The sequence below is a fragment of the Cervus canadensis genome, chromosome 6 (assembly GCF_019320065.1).
Source record: "Cervus canadensis isolate Bull #8, Minnesota chromosome 6, ASM1932006v1, whole genome shotgun sequence".
Lineage (NCBI taxonomy): Eukaryota > Metazoa > Chordata > Mammalia > Artiodactyla > Cervidae > Cervus > Cervus canadensis.
Window position 1 is genome coordinate 70,628,400 of NC_057391.1, and position 21,704 is coordinate 70,650,103.

Below are 21,704 nucleotides of genomic sequence, written 5' to 3' on the forward strand. Positions count from 1 at the left end.
ATCTACAGTGAAATGTAAAGGACAAATTGAAAAAGGTAGTCAGGGTCTGTCAGTTAGACTAGAGGGGTTGAACCTCTCTCTTCTTAAATGAGAGTAAAGGAATAAAAATGCAAGAAATCCATGGGGTAGAGAGGACTGGGGAGCAGATCAGACAAATCTGCACATCTCTCAAAGATGGAAAGCAGATGGCAAGGGGTCACTATCTTAGGCTTCCTCTTTCTCCACTCTGCTCAGTGTTTTTCCATTCTGCCAGCAGGGAGGCAAGCCAACAAGAAGCAAGCCAGTTCACACCAGAGAACCCTTAAAAGGCATAAGAACTGAAGGCACCAGATATATTTGATGGCAAGGTTGTGAGGAGCTAGAAACAGGAGAGCTGATTGAAAGTTTGGAGGAAGAGTAACAAGATCTCCTGGATCCTCCGTCCCATGCAGTTGACTGAAGATTTACACTCAAGGCCTGGAGAGAATAAATGAGCGAGTCTCTAGTCTTGAGGACATCAGATATAGGCTGAAGTAAAACATTTATTGAAAACAATGGAATTTAATAAAATTCTGCATGCTGAAGAGCATTATCTTTGCCAGGCCCTTCCCTGACGAAGTTATCAGTTCTGACTGAGGCAGGAGGTTAGAAAGTTCCTTATGGGGGAAATGGACAGTCTCAAGAGGAAACAGCTACAGATATACTAATATCTGAAGGTTTCTCAATTAAATGGCAAGGCCTCTGCCCAAGGTGCCAAGTGTTTCCCACTTGTGCATGTGTGTACACATGCACGCATGCACACACACATGCACACACAAACACACACACAGATACAGATTTTAAGAGGTCTTTTTTTAAAAACTAACATGTTAACTATGAATATAGGGCTTCCCTGGTGGCTCAGTCATAAAGAACCTGCCTGCCAACACAGGAGACGCAGGTCTGATCTCTGGGTTGGGGAAAATCCCCTGCAGAAGGAAATGGCAACCCAGTCCAGTATTCCTTCCTGGGAAATCCCATGAACAGAGAAGCCTGGTAGGCGACAGTCCACAAGGTCACAAAAGAGTTGGACACGACCTACCAGCTAAACAACAACTACGAATATAGTCTAAGATCACCAAAGACTCTAACATAAAAGATACAGAACATTCCTCAAAAAACAATCATAAAGAATTCAGAGGAAACAGTGCAAGAGTGGAAAAAACTGGAAATAAAAGAATCTATAACATCCTCAAAATAAATAAATCTACTAGATCTTTGAAACAAAAACAGAATGCTATTACAGATGAATATTCAGGAAATAAAATAGCACACTTAAAATTCAAGATGCAACAGAAATAAAAATTTCAGAAGGTCTACGCATTAAAGTGAGCAAATCTAGCTTGAAAGTATAACCAAATGGTAAAGTATACAGAAGAAAGAAGACAAGAAAACTAGCAGATCAAAATGTCAATCAAGTTATGTGGGGAGAATAAAGACATTTTCAGAGAAGTGAAGTGAAGTCGCTCAGTCATGTCTGACTCTTTGCGACCCTATGGACTGTAGTCTACCAGGCTCCTCCGTCCATGGGGTTTTCCAGGCAACAATACTGGAGTGGGTTGCCATTTCCTTCTCCAGGAGATCTTCCCGACCCAGGGGTTGAACCCAGATCTCCCACGTTGTAGGCAGACACTTTACTGTCTAAGCCACCAGGGCAGAGAAGCGGGTATCAAAAAATGTACATCCCATCCATGCTTTCCACGGAAGCATCTAGAGGATGTAGCCCACCAAAATGAAAGGAAATGAAGCAAGTAAAGACACAGTCAGAAAAGGGGCAGAGGGAAGTCCCAGGATGGCCACTGTGGACACAGCCTGAAGTGCCAACCAGAGCAGCATGACTTGGGCTCCAGGAAGAAGGCCTCCTCCAAGGAAAATACAAAAGCAAAAGACTAGTTGTCAGTGTGGGCCAGAATAAGAGCTGCACGACACTCTCAAAGAATGAACGAATGAACTGATGACCGCAACATAAGGAAGCAAGCAAGTGAAAAATCAGGTAACTACTAATTCTAGGGTTTTTCTTTAAAAAAAAAAAACAACCCTACAAGAAAACAAATGTCATTATGGCAGAATGTGTGCCTTTGCTCTGAACAACATGTACACAGTCATGTTGTTTGACTGTAAAATACTGCAATTTGATTTAATTAAATTTTCTGACTGTACTGGAAAGATGGAGAGGAGGGAGATATAAAGGCAGACATGTAACAGCTTATAGTAGGAACAGATTTTAAAAAATCAAGAAACAGCATTAAGAATGCTGTTTAGAAGTACTGAGATACACACAAGGAGACAGCTTGAATGTGGTTACTTCCAGGGAATGAGACTCTGGGTTGGGGAAGGATCAGGCAGGAACTGCTACTTTTCTTTATAAAATGTGTGAGCAAGAGACTTGAAACAAAAAGCCCATTATCCTCTTCTGCAATAAAGAACCAACTGCCCAGCTCTAGTTCATGTAAAGAAAGAGTAAATAATCAATGAAATTAGTATTCTAAATGTTTTAAATCTAAACTAAAATCAGATCTCTACATGTCAAGCTTTTACTTAACTTAAGCTATTCTGCTACATTGCTATTTGGAAGAAAAGCTATGACAAACCTAAACAGCATATTAAAAAGCAGAGACATTACTCTGCCAACAAATGTCTGTATAGTCAAAGCCATGGTTTTTCCAGTAGTCATGTATGGATGTGAGAGTTGGATCGTAGAGAAGGCTGAACGCAGAAGAACCAATGCTTGTGAGCTGTGGTGCTGGACTACAAAGAGAGTCCTTTGGACTACAAGAAGATCAAGCCAATCAATCCTAAAGAAAATTAACCCTGAATATTCATTAGAAGGACTGATGCTGAAGCTGAAACTCCAATAGTTTGGCCACCTGATGCAAAGAGCCAATTCATTAGCAAAGACCCTGATGCTGGGAAAGATTGAAGGCAGGAGGAGAAGGGAAAGACAGAGGATGAGATGGCATCACTGACTCAATGGACATGAGTTTGAGCAAGCTCCGGGAGATGGTGAGAGACAGGGAAGCCTGGCGTGCTGCAGTCCATGGGGTTGCAAGGAGTCTGACACAACTAAGTGACTGAAGAACAAATTCTGCTACATGAAAAAATACTATCTTCCTAATACCTTCACCTCAATCAAATAAAAAGGCACCTGGAGAAAAGAGCCAAGAACCAAGAAACAAGAGCCAACTGCAGCCTGACTCCCATGTATCATAACAACTCAAGAGGACCAACATATGAAATGAACTATGGGGCAGCAAATGTGCAAGTACAGTGTACACAAGCTTACATTATAAGCTTCTAGCAATTCTGACTTCAGGAACTTTGAAACTCAGTATAAAAATTTCAAAGGTTTAAGTCATACAAACATGAACAACTCCACCAAGTCACATGCTTTTATTTTCCTAATTTCAGCATTTTTCCTACAAAGTAGAGAAGTCCATTCTGTCTCCCTTAAGCATTAAGAAAACCCTGCAATTAAAAATTTTAAGACAATCAATTTGGTCGGCATCTCAAGAAAGAGTGGTTATGCTCCATAACGATGCACTTAGTGGGATACAGGCAGGGACTAGCTACATAATTTGTGGGCCCAGTGCAAAATGAAAATGCCTTACTCTTTGTTCAAAAAGTGTTAAGAATTTCAAGACAGCAACAGCAAAGCATTAAACCATGAACAAGTGCCTTCTAAGCACAGGGCCCTCTGCCCCAGCATGAACTGCATCCCCACAAAGCTGGCTTTGGATGCAGGAGTCAGAGCAGTAAAGCCCTTTTTTAAGGTTTCTGAGTTACAGGTTGGACAGATGAGATGGAGTAATTTACTGTTCACTGGTAATGGCTATCTGATAAAATTCCTGGTAGAAATAAACTCTTAAGTTTTATTTGCTAAAGACTATTGAGAGAGAAATGTAAACATTTTGACACACTCAGGGAACTTGTTTGGAAAATAGTTCTTTGCATTAGGGCTGAGATTCAAGGTTTGTGAATTTTATTTCACGTTAGAATCTAAAATTCTTTCACAAGTTGGTTTTATGTCGTGTCCAATTTGTCTTCAGTTTTTAAAACACAATAACAAAAGGTCACTATCAAGGACAGGCTGGAAGATTTGCATAATTTGCATGAAAATTACAGCACCTTTCAGCTAAATATAACTGCACATGTGAAGAACAAGTTATTAGCCAGCCATCTCCAACAGTACATATGTTTATGGAGATACTTGAATAGTATGTCTCTTAGCAACCACTGACTACTTTTCAGACTTGCAGAGTGGTTGAAAGCACTCTTTAGAAATTCACTACTCAATTCCTGCCACAATAATCCACCCAGTGAAATAATTCAAGGTTTGATGATTCATTTTTGGTCTTGGGGGTGTGAAGTGTCAAAAACGAACCATTTGCCCAACTAACACAGGTGAAATTTATCTTTATTGGGAACAGACAAGGTTGTTTCATAAGTCTAGGCAAGCCTACACACTTATAGCTTAAGTTACCTAAGTCTAAAATCAACATTACCCTGGACACAGTGCACTATGTAATCAATCGACTATCTCTGAAGTCTCTGACAGCTTCCTTATGTAAAGACTTAGATTAAGTACATAACAAATGCTAAACGATATGTAAACCTAGATTTAACAAAAATTAGTATGAACTTTAAGCTAGTTAATACGTCATTCTGAGTACGTCACAGCTATATACTGTCACTGTTTATTTAACCTCTATACAGCGTACATCATGTGAAATGTAAGGCTGGATGAATCACAAGCTGGAATCAAGACTGCCAGGAGAGATATCAACAACCTCAGATATGCAGATGATACCACTCTAATGGCAGAAAGCAAAGAGGAACTAAAGAGCCTCTGAAGGAAGGTGAGAGTGAAAAAGCTGGTTTAAAACTCAACATGAAAAAAAGCTAAGATCATGGCATACGGTCCTATCACTTCATGGCAAATAGATGAGGAAAAAATGGAAATAGTAGCAGATTTTATTTTCTTGGACTTCAAAATCACTGTGGACGGTCATTGCAGTCATGAAATTAAGATACTTGCTCCTTGGAAGAAAACCTGTGACAAGCTTTGACAGCGTATTTAAAAACAGAGACATCACTTTGCCGACAAAGATGCGCACAGTCAAAGCTGTGGTTTTTCTAGTAGTCATTTACAGATGTTGAACCACAAAGCAGACTGAGTGCCAAAGAATGGCTGCTTTCGAATTATGGTGCTGGAGGAGACTCTTGAGAGTCCCCTGAACAGCAAGATCAAACCAGTAAATCCTGAAGGAAATCAACCCTGAATATTCATTGGAAGGACTGGTGCTGAAGCTGAAGCTCCAACACTTTGGCTACCAGATTTGAAGAGCCGACTCATTAGAAAAGATCCTGATGCTGGGAAAGATTGAGGGTATGAGGAGAAGGGGGCAACAGAGGATGAGACAGATGGTTGGATGGCATCACTGATGCAATGGACATCATTCTGAGCAAACTCCAAGAGACAGTGAAAGGGAAGCCTGGTGTGCAGCCGTCTACAGGGTCACAAAGAGTCGGACACAACTTAGCGACTGAACAACAGAAGTCCATTCTGAAATAAAAAACAGCAAACCCTTCAAAGGTACAAGTCACAGATAGTTCTGACTGGCCCATACAAAAATCTAGACTTCCAGGTTTTCCTAAAAAAATCAAAAGAATCTAGCAATACTTGGCCCACTTATCAATTAGCCAACAGTTGACTGGAGTGGACTGGCAGCAGCAGGGTCCAAGCTCTCTAGGTCACCACTGTTTCCATCAACTCTTCTCTGTCAAACCCAGACTACTACATTATATATCACTTGTCTGGCCTCTATGAAGATTTGAACGTGCTTTCCCCAGTTCTCACATACCGAAAAGTATACGTTCTTGGCACTAAACATTTACTTCTAACACTGACTGGAAGAAATCAGCTGGTGAAGTGGAAATGATAAGAATTCAAAGATAAGAGACCATATTAAACATCTTTAAAAAAAAAACCCACAGCCAGAGAAGAACCATACAAGTAGAGTCCAAAGGGCTTTTTGATGTTTTAGACTAGTAGAAGTCAGATCTCAAAAAATTGATAACATGCTATGTGAGGCATGACAGACTAATATATAACTTTGGGGACTAAGGCTGTTCTAGAAAATAATGACAAAGAAACTTCTCAAAACAAGAGGTGATCCTAACAAAAACAGTAGTGACCGCAGCAGTGTAACACTTACTGTATCGTTACAGTGATCAGAAATTATTCTCCATACTTACACATGAACACACTTATTAAATCTACACAACCTTGTAATTACTATCAAATTATGGATATTTTGAATCTACTTTCCAGAGGAGGACACTGAGGCACAGCAGTTATATAATTTGCCCAAGGTCAGGCACTAAAAAATGGCAGAGTCTGCATCCAAACCTCTCTATACAGTTAACCACTAATCTACTTTGCTTCCTGCTGAGGAATTATCAATTAAAAAAGAGTTTGCTGGAAGATTTCTGATTACAGTTTCGATTTCCTTGCTTGTGATGGGTTTGTTAAGATCTTCTATTTCTTCCTGGATAAAAAAGAGTTACTGAAAGAGGCTTTCGAGGAAACACAGGAAGCTTTCCTCTGAGATTCAGACTTTAAAAGGACATACACAAAAGATAAACGGATGGACACATAAAAAATGTTAAGTGTAAAAGAATGGCCCAGTCTTGTAAAAGTAGTCTTAAGAAAGATAATGCACAGAATCAGCTGACGTTTATGAAAAATGCAAGGCAACAAAATGAGAATGTAGTTGCAATGGAAATATTTTGACTATTCTTATTAATTACAACATACACAATCATACTTTAAAATGAAAAAATAGAGAAACACAAAAATTAAAAAGATCATCATACATAATCTGACACCCTACTAGATAATTAACAAAAATGTACTGTATCTCCTTTCACACTTTTTATTGCAGAGACAAATAATCTTTTTCTCTAAAATAACAGATGCAGGTTCAAAATATTTTACTGTTCCACAATGTGCATGTTCCACTTAAAAACAGATCCTGTGTAACTCTATCTCATTCTTTTTACTCAGTGATCTATATTTTGTTAAATGAATGTCCAGTTTATTCAACTAACACCCTACTGAGGAACTGCTGAATTGTTTCCAATTTTCTAATAATCATTAACAATGATGGATTTAATATCCCTGTATATTTTGCTTTGTGTACATATCTATTTCTCATGGAATTGCTCAGTCACAATCTTCATCAATAGAATACCATCAGATCTCCTATTCAGAGCTTTATACCAATTTAATATACAGGGATGTAGGTACCTGTCTATTCATTTGTGCATTTTTAAGAGTCTTATGGCATACAGGGGATCTTCCCAACTCAGGGATCGAACCCAAGCCTCCCACATTGCAGGTGGATTCTTCACCATCTGAGCCACCAGGAAAGCCCTAACAAGAAAAAGTCTTTTCCACCCAAATCTCTATTATGTTCTAGTCGCCTGTACCCATACCGTACTTTTATAATTAATGTGCCTTTATAGTATGTTTTAATGTCCAATAAAGTATCATTAGTTTCCTTTTTCAAAAATGTTTTATTTCATGAACTCTGAAATTTTCAAGTAAAGAAACTACTGAAATTTTGGGCTTCCTAAGTGGTGCTAGTGGTAAAGAACCCACCTGCCAATGCAGAATACATTAGAGATGTGGGTTTGAACCCTGGGTCGGGATGATCCCTTGGAGGAGGTCATGGCAACCCACTGCAGTATTCTTGCCTGAAGAATCCCATGGACAGACGAGCCTGGTAGGCTACAGGTCATAGGGTTGCACAGAATCAGACACGACGGAAGTGATGTAGCACACACACACAAACACACACACTGAAATTTCAATTAGAAGTGCACTAAATGTGCAGATTAATCTGGAGATTCTATGGACACTTCTTTGATGGCAAGTCTTCCCACCCAGGAATGTTACATTTCTGCATTTATGCAAGCCGCCTTTGCAAATTTTTATTATAAGTTTCACATAAATTTTAAAATTATTTCAAAAGGTGGAAATTATAAAACTAATATTGGAATCAAGAAAAATAAGATATTCTGCCAATGTGGACAGGTAATATAATGAGGATATATGAAAAGAGGAATTCATATTTAATGAGCAAATATTAGGCCTCTTATACGATACTAGCAGACATTTATATGTCATATTATTTTATCATCTTAACAGCCTACTACTTTGTTTTAACTTGCTATAAGAGAGATGACTGTTATTGTCACTTTACTGAAGAAAACACAGGCTCAGAATAGTCAATAATCTGCCCAAGTTTTCAGTACCTATTTAAAGATTGAAGGTAGGGAGCCCTGTGTTTTATCTGTCGTGCCAATTCAATTAAGAAAATCTAACAGCTGTCAGTTTGGGGTATATTCTATTTTACTGAACAGTATCTCACTTATTCCATTATCCCTATGTCATGAATGAGGAAATCCATGCTCGGTAGCAAGTTTATTAACTTGCTGAAAGTTACACTGCAAGTAGGCAGAAACAGGGTTTAAATACAGTTTCTTCTTATGCCACAGTCATATTCTCAGCTCCTAAAATATAAGTAGATACACAGGAGAGTCAGGGTTCAAATCCAGAGCTTTCTAGCTTTCTTTCCATTACATCATGCTAAAATAGCCCAATTTTTATTTTGCTTTAGGGGATGGAGGAATCAGACTGTAAAGAATCTAGCTAGCTGCTACCAAAAGTGTAAATCTTATAACTAGAATAAATTATATCTAACTGAATAAAAAAAGTTCTGCATTAAGATCATCAAAACTCTCTGAGATCTTTGAGAATTCACAGAGAATAAGATATCTATCTGCTCAAAGAAAAGGAATAAAGTGAGCGTCATTCTGATTTGCAAAAGGGAAAATTCTAAGGGTTCCCATGTCACAGAGAAACAGACTAGAACCAGGCTATACCATGCAAGTCCGTGGGGTAGAGAAAAGTGACGGTGTGCAAAATGAATGAGCTGACAACAGAGCACAGACGTACAGAGGACCTGCCAGTTCGAGGACGGTTAGGCATGGTGGTCAGAGCAAGAGGGAGGTCGGGTGGGACAGGGGATAACAGGACAGAATCGCAGCAATAACGCCTCAAGCTCCAAAAGGCTCACCATTGCCAGAAGGTCCCAGGTTGGGGCCAAAGGTCCAAGGAAGGAATCTCAGGAGAAGCAGGTAGACGGTTGAGTCCCTTCTCCGAGAAGGTGCTGGGCAAACTTAGGGAAGGAAAAGGAACGGGAGGCCAATTGTACAGGTTACCAACATGAGTGAACAGGGTAATATGGAAGATGGAAGCTGGCAGAACGACAGCTCATCTCTAACATGATGCAATGGTTTGAGTCACATGACTACATTCAAGTACCACTCAGTGGCAATGTTTGATCAGGGATCGAACTCAAGCCCTCGGCAGTGAGAGCTCAGGAGTCCTAACCACTGGACAGCCAGAGAATTCCGGCATTCCTTCTTATGATAAAGTTCCAAGGTCCATAGAGGAGGGGAATCCTGTAAACATGTAAAGCTAAAAAAAATAGCTTTTACCATTGCATTGGACAAAATCTCTCTCTCTCTTTATAAACAAAATTTGGAATCAGAGGAGGATGAAATTCTACAGTCGATTTCTAACTGGCTCAAGGATGGAATTCAAAGACTTCTGATTAGTGAACTTGTGCTAAAATAAAGGGAAGTTGCTAAAAGCACTCCACAGGCTTCTATCCTCCATCCTGGCTAGTTTAACTATTTTAGTCAGTGGCTTTAATGAAGCCAATAGCTAGCATATTTAGAAAGTCACAAATGTGATACAGATGGAAGGCAGAGTGAAAAAGGTTGATGATAGAATCAAGACCCAGAAAGACTTCAGAAGGTTGAGGAGATAAGATACTTCATAGGAATATATGTCAGATCCTATATTAAGATAAAAAAAAAAAAAGCTAACCACAAAATGAACAAGAACAAGGGAAAATGAAAATGGGTCTATGACAAAATGCATGAAACTAAATTGGAAGTCAGTCAACTATGGCTGCCGGTCGGGGCGGCAGGGGGAATGATAGGGAAAAGGGATAGTTAGGGAGTTTGGGATGGACATGGATAACCAACAAGGACCTACTGCATTACACATGGAACTCTCTGCTCAATGCTATGTGGCAGCCTGGATGGGAGGGGAGTTTGGGGAGAATGAATACATATGTATGTATGACTGAGTCCCTTCACTATCCACCTGAACTATCACAACATTGCTAACTGGCTATACTCCAATATAAAAAAAGTTTTTTAAAGAAAAAGTCAGTTAAGACCATAAGCTTATTAACCTAAATTAACAGTGTCATAGAACAGCAAGAAGAGCTAATGAGATGACTCCTTTAAGAACCCTAGTATCCAGACAAGGAATGCAGACCCGGACTCTAAGTTCCATTGGACTGACCAAACTCAGAGCTCTGTGTTCAGATCTAGATGTCATCCTTAAAGACAAACAGACACATATTGAAGACTTCAAAAACTAACAAATGAGACAGATACTAAGGACTCAGTCTAGAGCAGAGAATGCATACTGACAGCTGGAAGGCTAGATCTATGAGGCAGATGGCTTTACTTCACTCTGAATAGGATTTTTAAACTATCAGAAAATTTCACCAAAAAAACAAATTTGGGAGAAAAAAATTTCTCTTGGAAAAAAACAGTATTTAGCAAGAACTGATGAAAGAGGTATAGTCAAAGCTCCCTTCAGTAGCAACCAGTCTGCCTATTGCCTGAATCTAGCCCCCAGACTATTTTAAATGAGTCTACAAGCATCTGAATTGTAACTGCTGCTTTAGAGAAAAAGAGGTGAGAGGTAAATACAAAAGCTGTGTTCTAGGACCTAAAAGGTTATGCCTGGGCTAGTGATATACTGAGGGACTCTATTGAAGAAATAAGGCCAAAGGCATATGAGGTATAGGGAGATTCAACATAAACAACAACTTTCTAACAAAAAGGGAAGAACCTGCCTAAGTATGTGGCCCTTCCTCACTGAAAAAGAGCCAGCAGAGGTTACCCCTGACCAGGGCCTCAAAGGACACTGATTCAATGGATAAAGAACTAGAAGAGACAAACCAAAATGTCCCTTCCAAGTCTGGGTCTCTCTGATGTTTTAATTTTAGGAGCTTTATTATCATCAGTATCATCAACCACGGAGAGTACCCTGACTGGGCCCTGCATGTTCTTCATGTAAGAAAAGCACCGGCTCTCATAGAAAGATTGCAGGATTTACTGTTTCCATGTCAACTAAACACAGTGTCTACTGCGGAATAATTATCTGATCCTCTTGGGCACTTCAATTTACCATGAATGTAAGAGAACCTTATCATTTCGCCCGTGTTGAGAGATGGGGGCTACTCCTGCCTTGAGGTCATTCCAAGTTATAGTGAAGGGAATCACAAGGAGCCATCATGGTATAAGAGACAGAAAACCTGAATAAGACAGACATGTGTGTGGGAAATCTGGTTAACTTTTTTAGACCTCAAATTTATTTATCTACAAAATGGGCATAAAACTTAGCCATATCTGCTTTAGATTATTGTATATATCAAATTAAATAATGCATATAAAGGTGCTCTGACAACTATACAGTGCTGTAGAAATGCAAGGACTTTCCAATACAAACACAGATCTGTTATGTTTTGGTTTTTGTTCTGCCTGAAATGCATGTTACCTCTTTGGGATAAGGATCTGGACCAATCGACCTATTGCCCAGTGAACCACCAATCTACTTAGTTATCTACCTCTCTAAATATCAAATGCTGGGAAAGATTGAAGGCAGGAAGAGAAGGGGATGACAGAGGACAAAATGGTTGGATGGCATCGCCAACTTAATGGACATGAGTTTGAGCAGGCTCTGGGAGATGGTGAAGGACAGGGAAGCCTGGCATGCTATAGTCCGTGGGGTGATAGAGTCGGACACATCTGAGCGGCTGAACAACAACAAATATCAAATCTCACTTTTCCAAAACTTCTCAGCCTCATATGTCCAGAATTCTAAACGTATTAATTTAAGAAAGGGGAATGAGGTCATCACTTGAGTCATCAACCTTTATCCAGTAAGACCAGAAGATCAATTTCCTGCCAAAGCAATGTTTTAAATGTGAAGTTCTGCATACTGACTCACTAGGAGATACTTTTTTTTCTACATAAGGCATCTCATTCATCACTTAGAAAGAAGCTACAACAATCCATACACCAGTTGGCTCAAGTATCCATTTTTACAGATGACTGTCAACAACAGCACCATGAATGTACTCCAGATCTGGAGTAAACAGATATGATCCATAATTATAAATGTAAAATGACATTCAAGAAAAATATGTAGGTACACTGAGAAGTTCCAAACAGATAGGTGAGAGTTAATCTCTTCAAGGGAATCTTAAGTCTTAACCTGTGCTACTTCCTAGCTATGAAAGCTTACTAGTACCCTGACTTTGATTACTTATCAAAGCTTACTTATGCTCTAGACCATGCCTACTCAGTTTTAACAGATGTATGAAATAGTTTAAAATCCTTATGCAAATAGAAGTTTTCAAATTATATAAAGAGTCACAAACTAGAGTTATATAAATGAAATTCCTCTATAATTACATTTTAAGAAAGAAAATTGCAGGGATTTAGGCATTAGAATTCCTTGTTATTTAAAATGTAATTAATTTCCAGTACAATAAATTAAAGAGGTACCTATTACTTTTAGTGGGCAATAATAAATTTATGTATATATATTTGTTTACAGGGTGATATAACTGTCACTGTAAGATTTTTTAACAAACATCTACAGCAAATGAGATAAAGTGTTATCAACTGAAAAACAAATACATACAATGACAAGAATATACTTACCTGTAATACAAATTTCTGATCTATGTATTTTTTGGCAACGCTGGGTTGGAATTCTTGGCTTTCCAAAAACCGTATGAAAAACTCATATACAAGCTGCAAGAAAAAGATTATTGTTAATCTCAAACTATAATTCACTGACAACAGTATTAAAAACCATAAAAAGCTCTAATACTAAAACCGACGAGGGGTTTAGTGTGTTTCAGTATCAATCAACTAGCAGTGCTAGCCTTTCTTGAAGCTCACAGTTGCTGTTATGATTTTTAGCTTTTTAAATTTATAATCTGAAAACACAGCCTAAGAAAGCAAATAAAAACCTCCCCAAATCTCATCATTCAGAGTTAACCACTGTTAACATTTTAATGTATAAAACTCCTGATTTTTTCTAAACCTCTACAACATACCAATGTACTATAAATTTATGTATGTATGTATATATATATACACACATATACACACACATATATATATAAAATATAGTTTTCAAACTATTTTTACCATCTAAACAATATAGTCAATTTACGCCAACAATATCTATGCTACCATTCTTAGTAGCCAGAAGCATAGTCCACTATAGATAATTTATAATGAATAATTCCATTATTCGTAATTACTTTAATCAATATCTTCTGCTTAGACATGTAAATAGTTCTTAAATTACTACTCAATTAAATTTCACCACAATGTACCTTATATAACACACATCAGTGTGAACTTGATCAATTATTTCATGAGAAAATATTTCTAAAGGGAAATTGTTAGATCAAAAGATATCCAAACATGTCAGGATTATCAACATTCATTACCAATTTCCTTTCAGAAAGTTTACGGAAATTTACGCTCCTCTAGCAACAACAACAATATGTAAGAGTGTGTCAGGATGTTCTCATCTGCAAAGAGTAAGAATATTCTCATCCACAGAGTCAACCTCAAATAACTTCTGAGAAACAGTGGGGGAATCACTGTTTACATGCTCTGCAAAATAAACCTATGTTAAAGCATACATTAAATACTGGTGTAGCACATATACAACAGTATATTAAAACCAGAACTTTCAAGAGACAGATTCTGGGTTGAAAACCTAGCTCTACCCCTTACTGTGTAACCCTAGTCTGTTGTTTCAACTGTGCAATGCAAATGATAATCCCTAAGATTAAATGTAATAATATATACAGAAAGCCCCTACACAGTGGCTAACACATATCACTACTGTCATTACTGCTTAAAACACGATTCTCAAACTTTTTAGTCTCACCCCTTTATAATGAAAAATTACTGAAGACTCCAAAATGCTTTTGTTTACATGAGATATAGAAGTAGAAATAAACACAAAAACTTTAATATATTTTTATTTATTTTATAAATATATAATTGTAAAATTATATTTATTTTAATATATTTATTATTCAGAACAATAAAACATCACATGCTAACATAACTAATATATTTTTGTGAAAAACAACTGTATTTTTCAAAAAAGTTACTAAGAAAAGGAATACTGCTTTTTGTTTTCATAAATCTCTTTAATGGCATATTAGAAGACAGATTCTTATCTGCCTCTATCTTCAAGCTGTTAGAATATGTTGCTTTGGTTAAAATATATCACAAAAATCGAGCTATCCACAAACCTACTGTTGCGAAAAAGAGAGTACTTTCACATTATTTTTTTACTTAATTGTGGATACTCTTTGATACTACACCAGAACAACAGTCATTTCCTAAAACTGAAGTTGAGAATCTGAAACCATATCAATGAATTTTTCACACTGTTACACTAAATACCAGTCATCTATCTTGCACTTTGGATGATATTTACCCATGCATGGTTACTTAACATCATTCATTGGTCAACTGGAAAATACTGGTTCACTGAGTTACTGCAAATGTTGGCACATTTTATTACACAGTATCAATAAAAGTCACATTCCTTAATATCTCCAATTTTTTTTTTTAAGTCTTTAAGCTTTGGGGAGCTATAAAGCTCAAGGTGACAGATAAAGGATAGATACAAATTTTCTAAAATTCTAATTCTAAATTTTGCTTGAATGCTCTAATTTTATCAGTGGGGAAACAACTGTTTTCTTTGTTTCACAGTAAACATTTACTAAGTACCCAAGTCAGAATAACCATAGTTTGTCAGGTATTCTTTCAGGTAAAAATGATACTTTATGAATAGTTACTTTAATATGCAGCTCAGACAATCACACAAACGCTTTATTTAGCACAAGACAAAGATTCAGCTGGCTTTATGCATACTTTCCATTTCACCATGAAGAATGTTATTTTTAATATGTACTCAAAGGTCCAGATTAAATAAAATCAATAATTTTTGCTGCTCTTCAAGGACATTCTTAATTGAAATTGGATTTTTTTAAATTGTAAGTGCATGGCAGTGGAGAAAGCAACTACTAAGTCAGTTTGACATTTGATTTGTGCTAATAAGGAAACAGCAATTTCAACCACCATCACTTTTACAAATATTAGGGCAAATGCCAACACAGTAAAAAGAGAGAATAAAGCAGTATTGTTATAAAACTAATTCTGACTTTGCAGGCCACTGAAAATCTGATCTCAGGATCCCCCTAATGGTCTGCAGATAGCACTAACCTAAAGGAGATCTTGTGACTTTAGACTCTAATGTAACACTTACATTAGGTGTCCATATTAGCATTTTAATTTTCTATAAAATTCTGTTTTGCTCTCTGAAACCCTAGATTCAGAAAAACTTCTTCCCTGTGATCTGAACAATGCCAAGTTGTACTTTTAGTCATAATAACACCCGAGTTCAAACATGCCCTAGAAGAATTTTTCTTTTCTTCAATATACTAATCTTTCAACTTATAGTTTTACCAATAGTTTTACATCAGCATTATTCAAATAACTCATGAAAGAGGGTTTCAACTCTCTTTTGACTCCCACAAAATGGAGAGATTTCCATCTTCCAGGCCTGACTTGTGGGCTGGCAGGGCTTTCTGGTGGGATTGGCAAAGCGTCCTCTCCCTTCTTGAACGCAGCTATGATTTTAAAAAGTCTGGTGGAAATACTTCAGACACATTTATTAATAAGCATAAATGCTCTCTTTTTTACCAATTTTACCTCAGAATCAAAAATCTCCCTTGAGTTTCTAAAGGAAAAGACTAGGGACTGGGGAGAACTTGAAATTACTTTTCAAGGTCACATAAGTGAATTCTCCAAGGAACGTAAGTAAGAAAACTTAAGCATTCCAGATTTTCAGTCTAAAGTGTAAAATATTACAAATAATCCCTTAATTGTAAATGGAAGTCCTACAAAAGCATATTCTACTAGAAATATAGAACAAATTTCAGAAAATATGCAAAGAATAACCATGGTAACCATGGGATGAAAGTTTAAAAGATACCACTAACAGAAAAGATCAAACAAAACACATAGAGCAGATTTAACATTTTTTCTTATTTTTAAATATCCTGAAATATTCATAATTTGTTATGAGTAATACGCTATGAGCCTAAATTAAAATCAAAGTGTGCAGGAGCAGACAATTAGTGAAAGCAATGATCGTAGCCAACCACCCAACAACCACAGCGTGATTTCTTCTCTTCTATTGTCAGAGATATGGTAATAAACACTTGTGTGTCCTGTGTTTTGCTTCCTTGGTGGCTCAATGTGTGAGCCTGCAATGTGTGAAGTTTGATCCCTGGGTTTGATCCCTGGGTCGGGATGATCCTCTGGAGAAGGAAGCGGCAACCCACTCCAGTACTCTTGCCTGGAAAATTCCATGGACAGGGGAGCCTGGTAGGCTATAGTCCATGGGATCGCAAAGAGTCAAGATACAACTGAGCAACTTCACTGTTTCCTTGTAAAACGTGGTCCAGAAGCAGCAGCACACTGTAAATGCTGGAGTTACAAAAAAAGTGAAAAGGTTGAAGAACATGCCGTTTGGGTTAGGAAAAATCAACTGTCTGATCAATCATAAAGTAAGATGTTGAATAGTAGTGATGGGTCGCTGCAACAGGAGAGACCTATCATGGACAGAAAGGGAGATTTCTGAAACATCCATCGAGGGTCTTTCAGTGCTAAAACCACCCATCAGTAAAAATGGAACAGTGACTGATTCATGGAGTCAGAATGCACAAAGAAAACAGAATTCATGAGACAAGTCAGGGACCAGTACAAAGACATACAGAAAGCCAAAGAGAGTGAAGGCCAGAGTGCCTACTGACTTGACCTTTGCTATGAATGAAGGTTGCTTTGTCAATTTTAAGAGGCTTCTTTTTTTTTTTTTTTTTTTAATTTTATTGGGGTATAATTTGTTTACAAAGTTGTGTTAGTTTGAGGTGTACAGCAAAATGATACAGACGCACATATACATATATTCTCTCTTTTTTAGAATCTTTTCTCATGTAGGTTTCTTTTGTGTGTTTGTGTGTGCTCAGTTGTGTCTGACTCTCTGCGATCCTTTGGATTATAGCCCATCAGGCTCCTCTGTCCCTGTGATTTCCCAGGCAAGAATACTGGAGTGGGTTGCCATTTCCTTCTCCATGGGATCTTCCCAATCCAGGCATTGAACCCAAGTCTCCAGCATTAACAGGCAGATTCTTTACGACTGAGCCTTCGCGGAACCTGATCTAGTCTAGGTCATGTTTTCCCCTGAGCTAAAGAAGGGCTGAGAGGACTACAGGCTGAAACACATGTCAACAGAGATGAAACCAGCATGTTCTGGAAGACAGTTTGTTACTTTAGATCTCCAAAGGCACAGATCTCAGCATCACTCTTCACTGTTGCTTTGGTTTTAAGAGTTTCAGATGAACTAATGATTAATGTTTCTGTACTAATGACACGGTGTAAGCCTGACATTTGTGGTGGTGGAATTCAGCTTAACAGCTTTAGAAATTAATTTAGTCCCATGTTTTATAGAGTCATTAAGCTTATGAAGGATTAACTGAAATACTGAATTAAACTTTATCATACTTTAGGGGAAATTTATATCTATGGCAATCATAATTTAGAGTATTCAAAAGCTCTTGCAAATAGTAAGAATGGTCTACTGTCTCTTCTTCAGAATGTAGACTAGACAGCAAGTTGAAGCTCTGAAGGCATTTCCATCCTCGTCTTTTCTACTACACAATGCGGGACTTTTCAGAGAAAATTATCTCTTTTTGTTTGCTTTGTTTTTTAAATTTCTTCCAGACAATACTGCACTTCTGTGACCTGATGCCAAGCATGAAGAATAAGACATGACAAAAAATCCACAAGAGTTATTGCTTTTGGTTTTTTTTTTTGGTCACAATCTGGGATCCACCATGAAAAGCACAAATCAGTCTCCCAGATTTCTTAGACTGCAGAAAGTATGTCTGGCACCTTGAGGGAAAAAAAAAAAAATCAAGCATCTAAGATAGTAAATCGACTATAGGGTTTTAACTAATTTTCTCCACGTGGCAATCATAGCAGGAATATATATGTATGACATGCCTAGGTGACAGCTGAGAAAACAGCCCTGAAAGCTTTCCATATAACTAGGCGAAAGAGCATTACACATATATCTGCGGCAACCTTGAGCTGCCAAAGCAGGACACGGAAAGTTGCAAATGTATGTCAAAAATTCTGAAGCAGGGAAAAAAATAAACCCTTAGAATTCTCTAGGCCTACTCTCCCTGCTACAGTTTTCTGCCCTTCAGAAAAGTCAACTAGTAACCATAAGCACACTGCTACAAAGATGCAGTGGCTTCTGCCTCCCGTTAAAATGTACAAGGTCATATTCCTTCTCCATCATTCCCTCCCTCCTTACTAGCTGTTACCCAGCCTTGGAGAACAACCTAACTGAATGGAAAACTGGCCTTAAGGTTCACTGTACTCACATTTCCTTGTTCTATTCATTTGAGAAAGTCTGGTCTTGAAAGAAGGCAGCCAGGAAAGGAGGATGATGAAGGGCTGGTGTGGAAAACTCAACGCAGTACAAATGGGCCTAATGCTGGGAAAGGAGATACACGGATGGTCCTAATCTGTCCTGGCACATGAGGGTAATTGGAAAACATGGCCTTCTCAGTGCAACAGAGCAAAACTGGCCTTCACACAAGCTTTTTCGCAGCTATTGCTCCTCCTTATATGACACTGTGAAACAGCTACTGCAATTTGTTTTTGTCCTTCCAGGCTAAAGAAACACATTCGTGGTTATCACAAAGACAGGCATTCAAAGTCCCCAGGGTACCTAACTGCTGAAAATGAGGTATGTACTCTGTGACCTAATCATATCTAACTAATATTAACGAGAAATAGTTCTGTTCTTATTTGAGGCTCCAGCGGAAAGATCACAGAAATGCTAAAAAAAAAAAAAAAACTGCTGGCCGAGTGTGCAACCCGGGAGGGGCCACCCTAAAGCATTATAATACTTATTATTTTATTCTTCTGGCATCCAATTATCAAGAGTAAGAAACATAAAATGCATTCTTCAGCTTTCCAGTAATGTACTTTTAATCTGATTTCTTGGTAAATAAAGGCCGTCAAGGAATTCCCATGCTAATCAGCTCATGGACTAATGGATCTTTCTTTTAGAACAAATGTTAGCTCAAAGTACCTGTAAGTGTGGCCATGATGCCTCAAGGGTAGGTTCATCTTCTTCTGGATCAAATTCATTGCTGTCACTAGGAGGGAGAGTTCTGAATATATTGCAAGATACCTAAAAATAAACAAGCAGCAGAGTTAGCTGGAATGGAATCACCTCCTCGGCAGCCTTACACAAGGTCTTTGCGGCCAGCCAAAGGGAACCCAGATGACAAGAACACCACCAAACTGGGAGGAGACCCAGCTTTGAGGCCAGGACCAGCTCCAAGAAAAGCTGGGAAATAGAGCAGTACCTTCCACCCTCTAGAACAGTATTCCTAGTGCTTACAATGCCATCTCCACCCCAGGTCCGTGCGATTTTATGCCTTCCATCAAAGCTTATGCTTCATTACTTACCCGTCAAGCAATCTTCTCATTAATCAATTTACACTAAAATATAAATAACTGCTAATGGGCTTCATGTATTTCCCTTCTCAGGCTTATTCACAATTTGCGGGTTTACAGTCATACTAATGATAAATTTCAGGCATTTACAAAAATGCAAATCAGAAAAAATATTTCAGAACCTAGAGTCCTTACAATCATATCTAATCTGCTCTCAGTTGGTTTGTACAATAGTGACAATGACCAGGGTAAGATACATCTGTGTAATGTCACTGCTACTATTTTGCAGTGACCTTCCCAGGGTTCCTTCCAATTTCTATTCTGTTCCTTGTTCTATTACTTATCTATCCTCCCCTAATGACTCAAATGCATCCTCATATTTAAAAAATAAAACAGGGGTGGGGAGGGAATTCACTGGTGGTCCAACAGTTTGGACTCTGAGCTTTCACTACAGAGCACAAGGGTACAATAGCTGTTTGGGGAACTAACATCTTGGAGCCTTAGGGCCAACAAACAAATGCAAAAGAAACAAGGAAGGGGTGGGTGGATATTGTACCAGAAGCCTTTGCTGAACCTTCTATATAGTATAGAAAATACTAGGCTATAATATGTTGTTCTAAAAGAGGGAAAAAGAAAGACTCATATAATCTGAATGTGTTTACTCATTCAACAAATAATTGTTAAGTGCTCATTACGTACACACACTGTTCTGGGCACTGGGACAACAGCAGTGAATGAAGTAGATAAAAATCTGTGCCCTCCAGGAGTTTATATTCTAGTTTAAAGTCACAATTATTCCTATTTTCTAGATATGGTCACTGAACTCAGATGTGTAAGCTATGGAAAGACTTGATTTTACTCTAAGTGCAATGGGAAGCCATTAGTGGATCTTAAACAGAAAAAGGAGAGAGTTCAATTTTTACTTTTAAAACAATCCCTCTGGCAGCTATGTATAGGACAGACAGGAAGGGGACAGGTTAAAAGACTATGAAAGTGGCAAGACATGATGATGGCTAGCAGAGAAGACAGAAATAGACTGATTCAAATATATTCTGGAGGTAGTATTTGCTGCTGGCTTGGAAGTATGGGGTGAACGAAAGGAAAGACGAGAATGAGTCATAGATGCAAGGTCATTTAGCCAAGATGAAAATGACTGTGAAAGGGAAACATTTCCTTTGTTTGCTGGCCTTAGTGGGGACATCCAGAGATCCAGTTAGAAATATGTTAAAAAAGCAATATCCAGGAGCCAACCAGACACATGAACCTGTAATCTCAGAGGTAGACAGGTCAGCACTGGAGATCTACACAGACTCATCAACATGTAGAGATATTTGAAACCATGGGACTAAGGGATCTTCTTGAAAGGAATAAATAGGAAGAAGGGAAAGGACCCTCAGATATCCATCATTTAGAAACCAGACATGGGTGTAGGGGGAGACAAGAAAGACAAAAGGAAAGGAGTAGGAAGTAGGAGAAAAAAAAGGTTTGAGGATCTTAAGAGCTAGGAGAAAACAGTGTCTTAAGGGAAAAAAGATGACCAAGCAGCAAATGCTGCTTGAGAAGGACCAAGATCCTCCTCCAGAGCAGAATCTACTGGATTCAGAAGCCCTATAAAGCGAGTACTATCATTACCCTCAATTTACCATTGAGGAAATAGAAGCACAGGTGTTGAGAGCTGAAGTTATCGTTTGTAACCAGCAGTTATGACTGAACCCAAGCTGCCAGGCTCCACCCCAATGTTCTAGAAAAGTAGGTAGACTAATTCTTTTGCTCTTCTTTAACTTAGATGACTGAAAAATAAAATTATCATGCTAGAGTATTTTTGCAGTGACTAATTAGAGCTTATACAGCACACACCGTTATTTTACTTTTGTCCCTTC

At 38.1% G+C, this 21,704-nt stretch overlaps 1 protein-coding gene across 3 annotated transcripts in view; it reads right to left on the reverse strand.

The window, feature by feature from the left end:
* Positions 1–21,704, reverse strand: part of PPP2R5E (protein phosphatase 2 regulatory subunit B'epsilon) — a 149,577-nt gene that overhangs the window by 24,674 nt on the left and 103,199 nt on the right. For all 3 annotated transcript variants that reach the window (XM_043472250.1, XM_043472248.1, XM_043472249.1), the window contains exons 4-5: positions 19,454–19,555; positions 12,904–12,996 (exon numbers count right to left, since the gene is read on the reverse strand). In XM_043472250.1, coding sequence (XP_043328185.1) covers positions 12,904–12,996; positions 19,454–19,555 — 195 coding nt within the window. The remainder of the gene's footprint in view (positions 1–12,903; positions 12,997–19,453; positions 19,556–21,704) is intronic.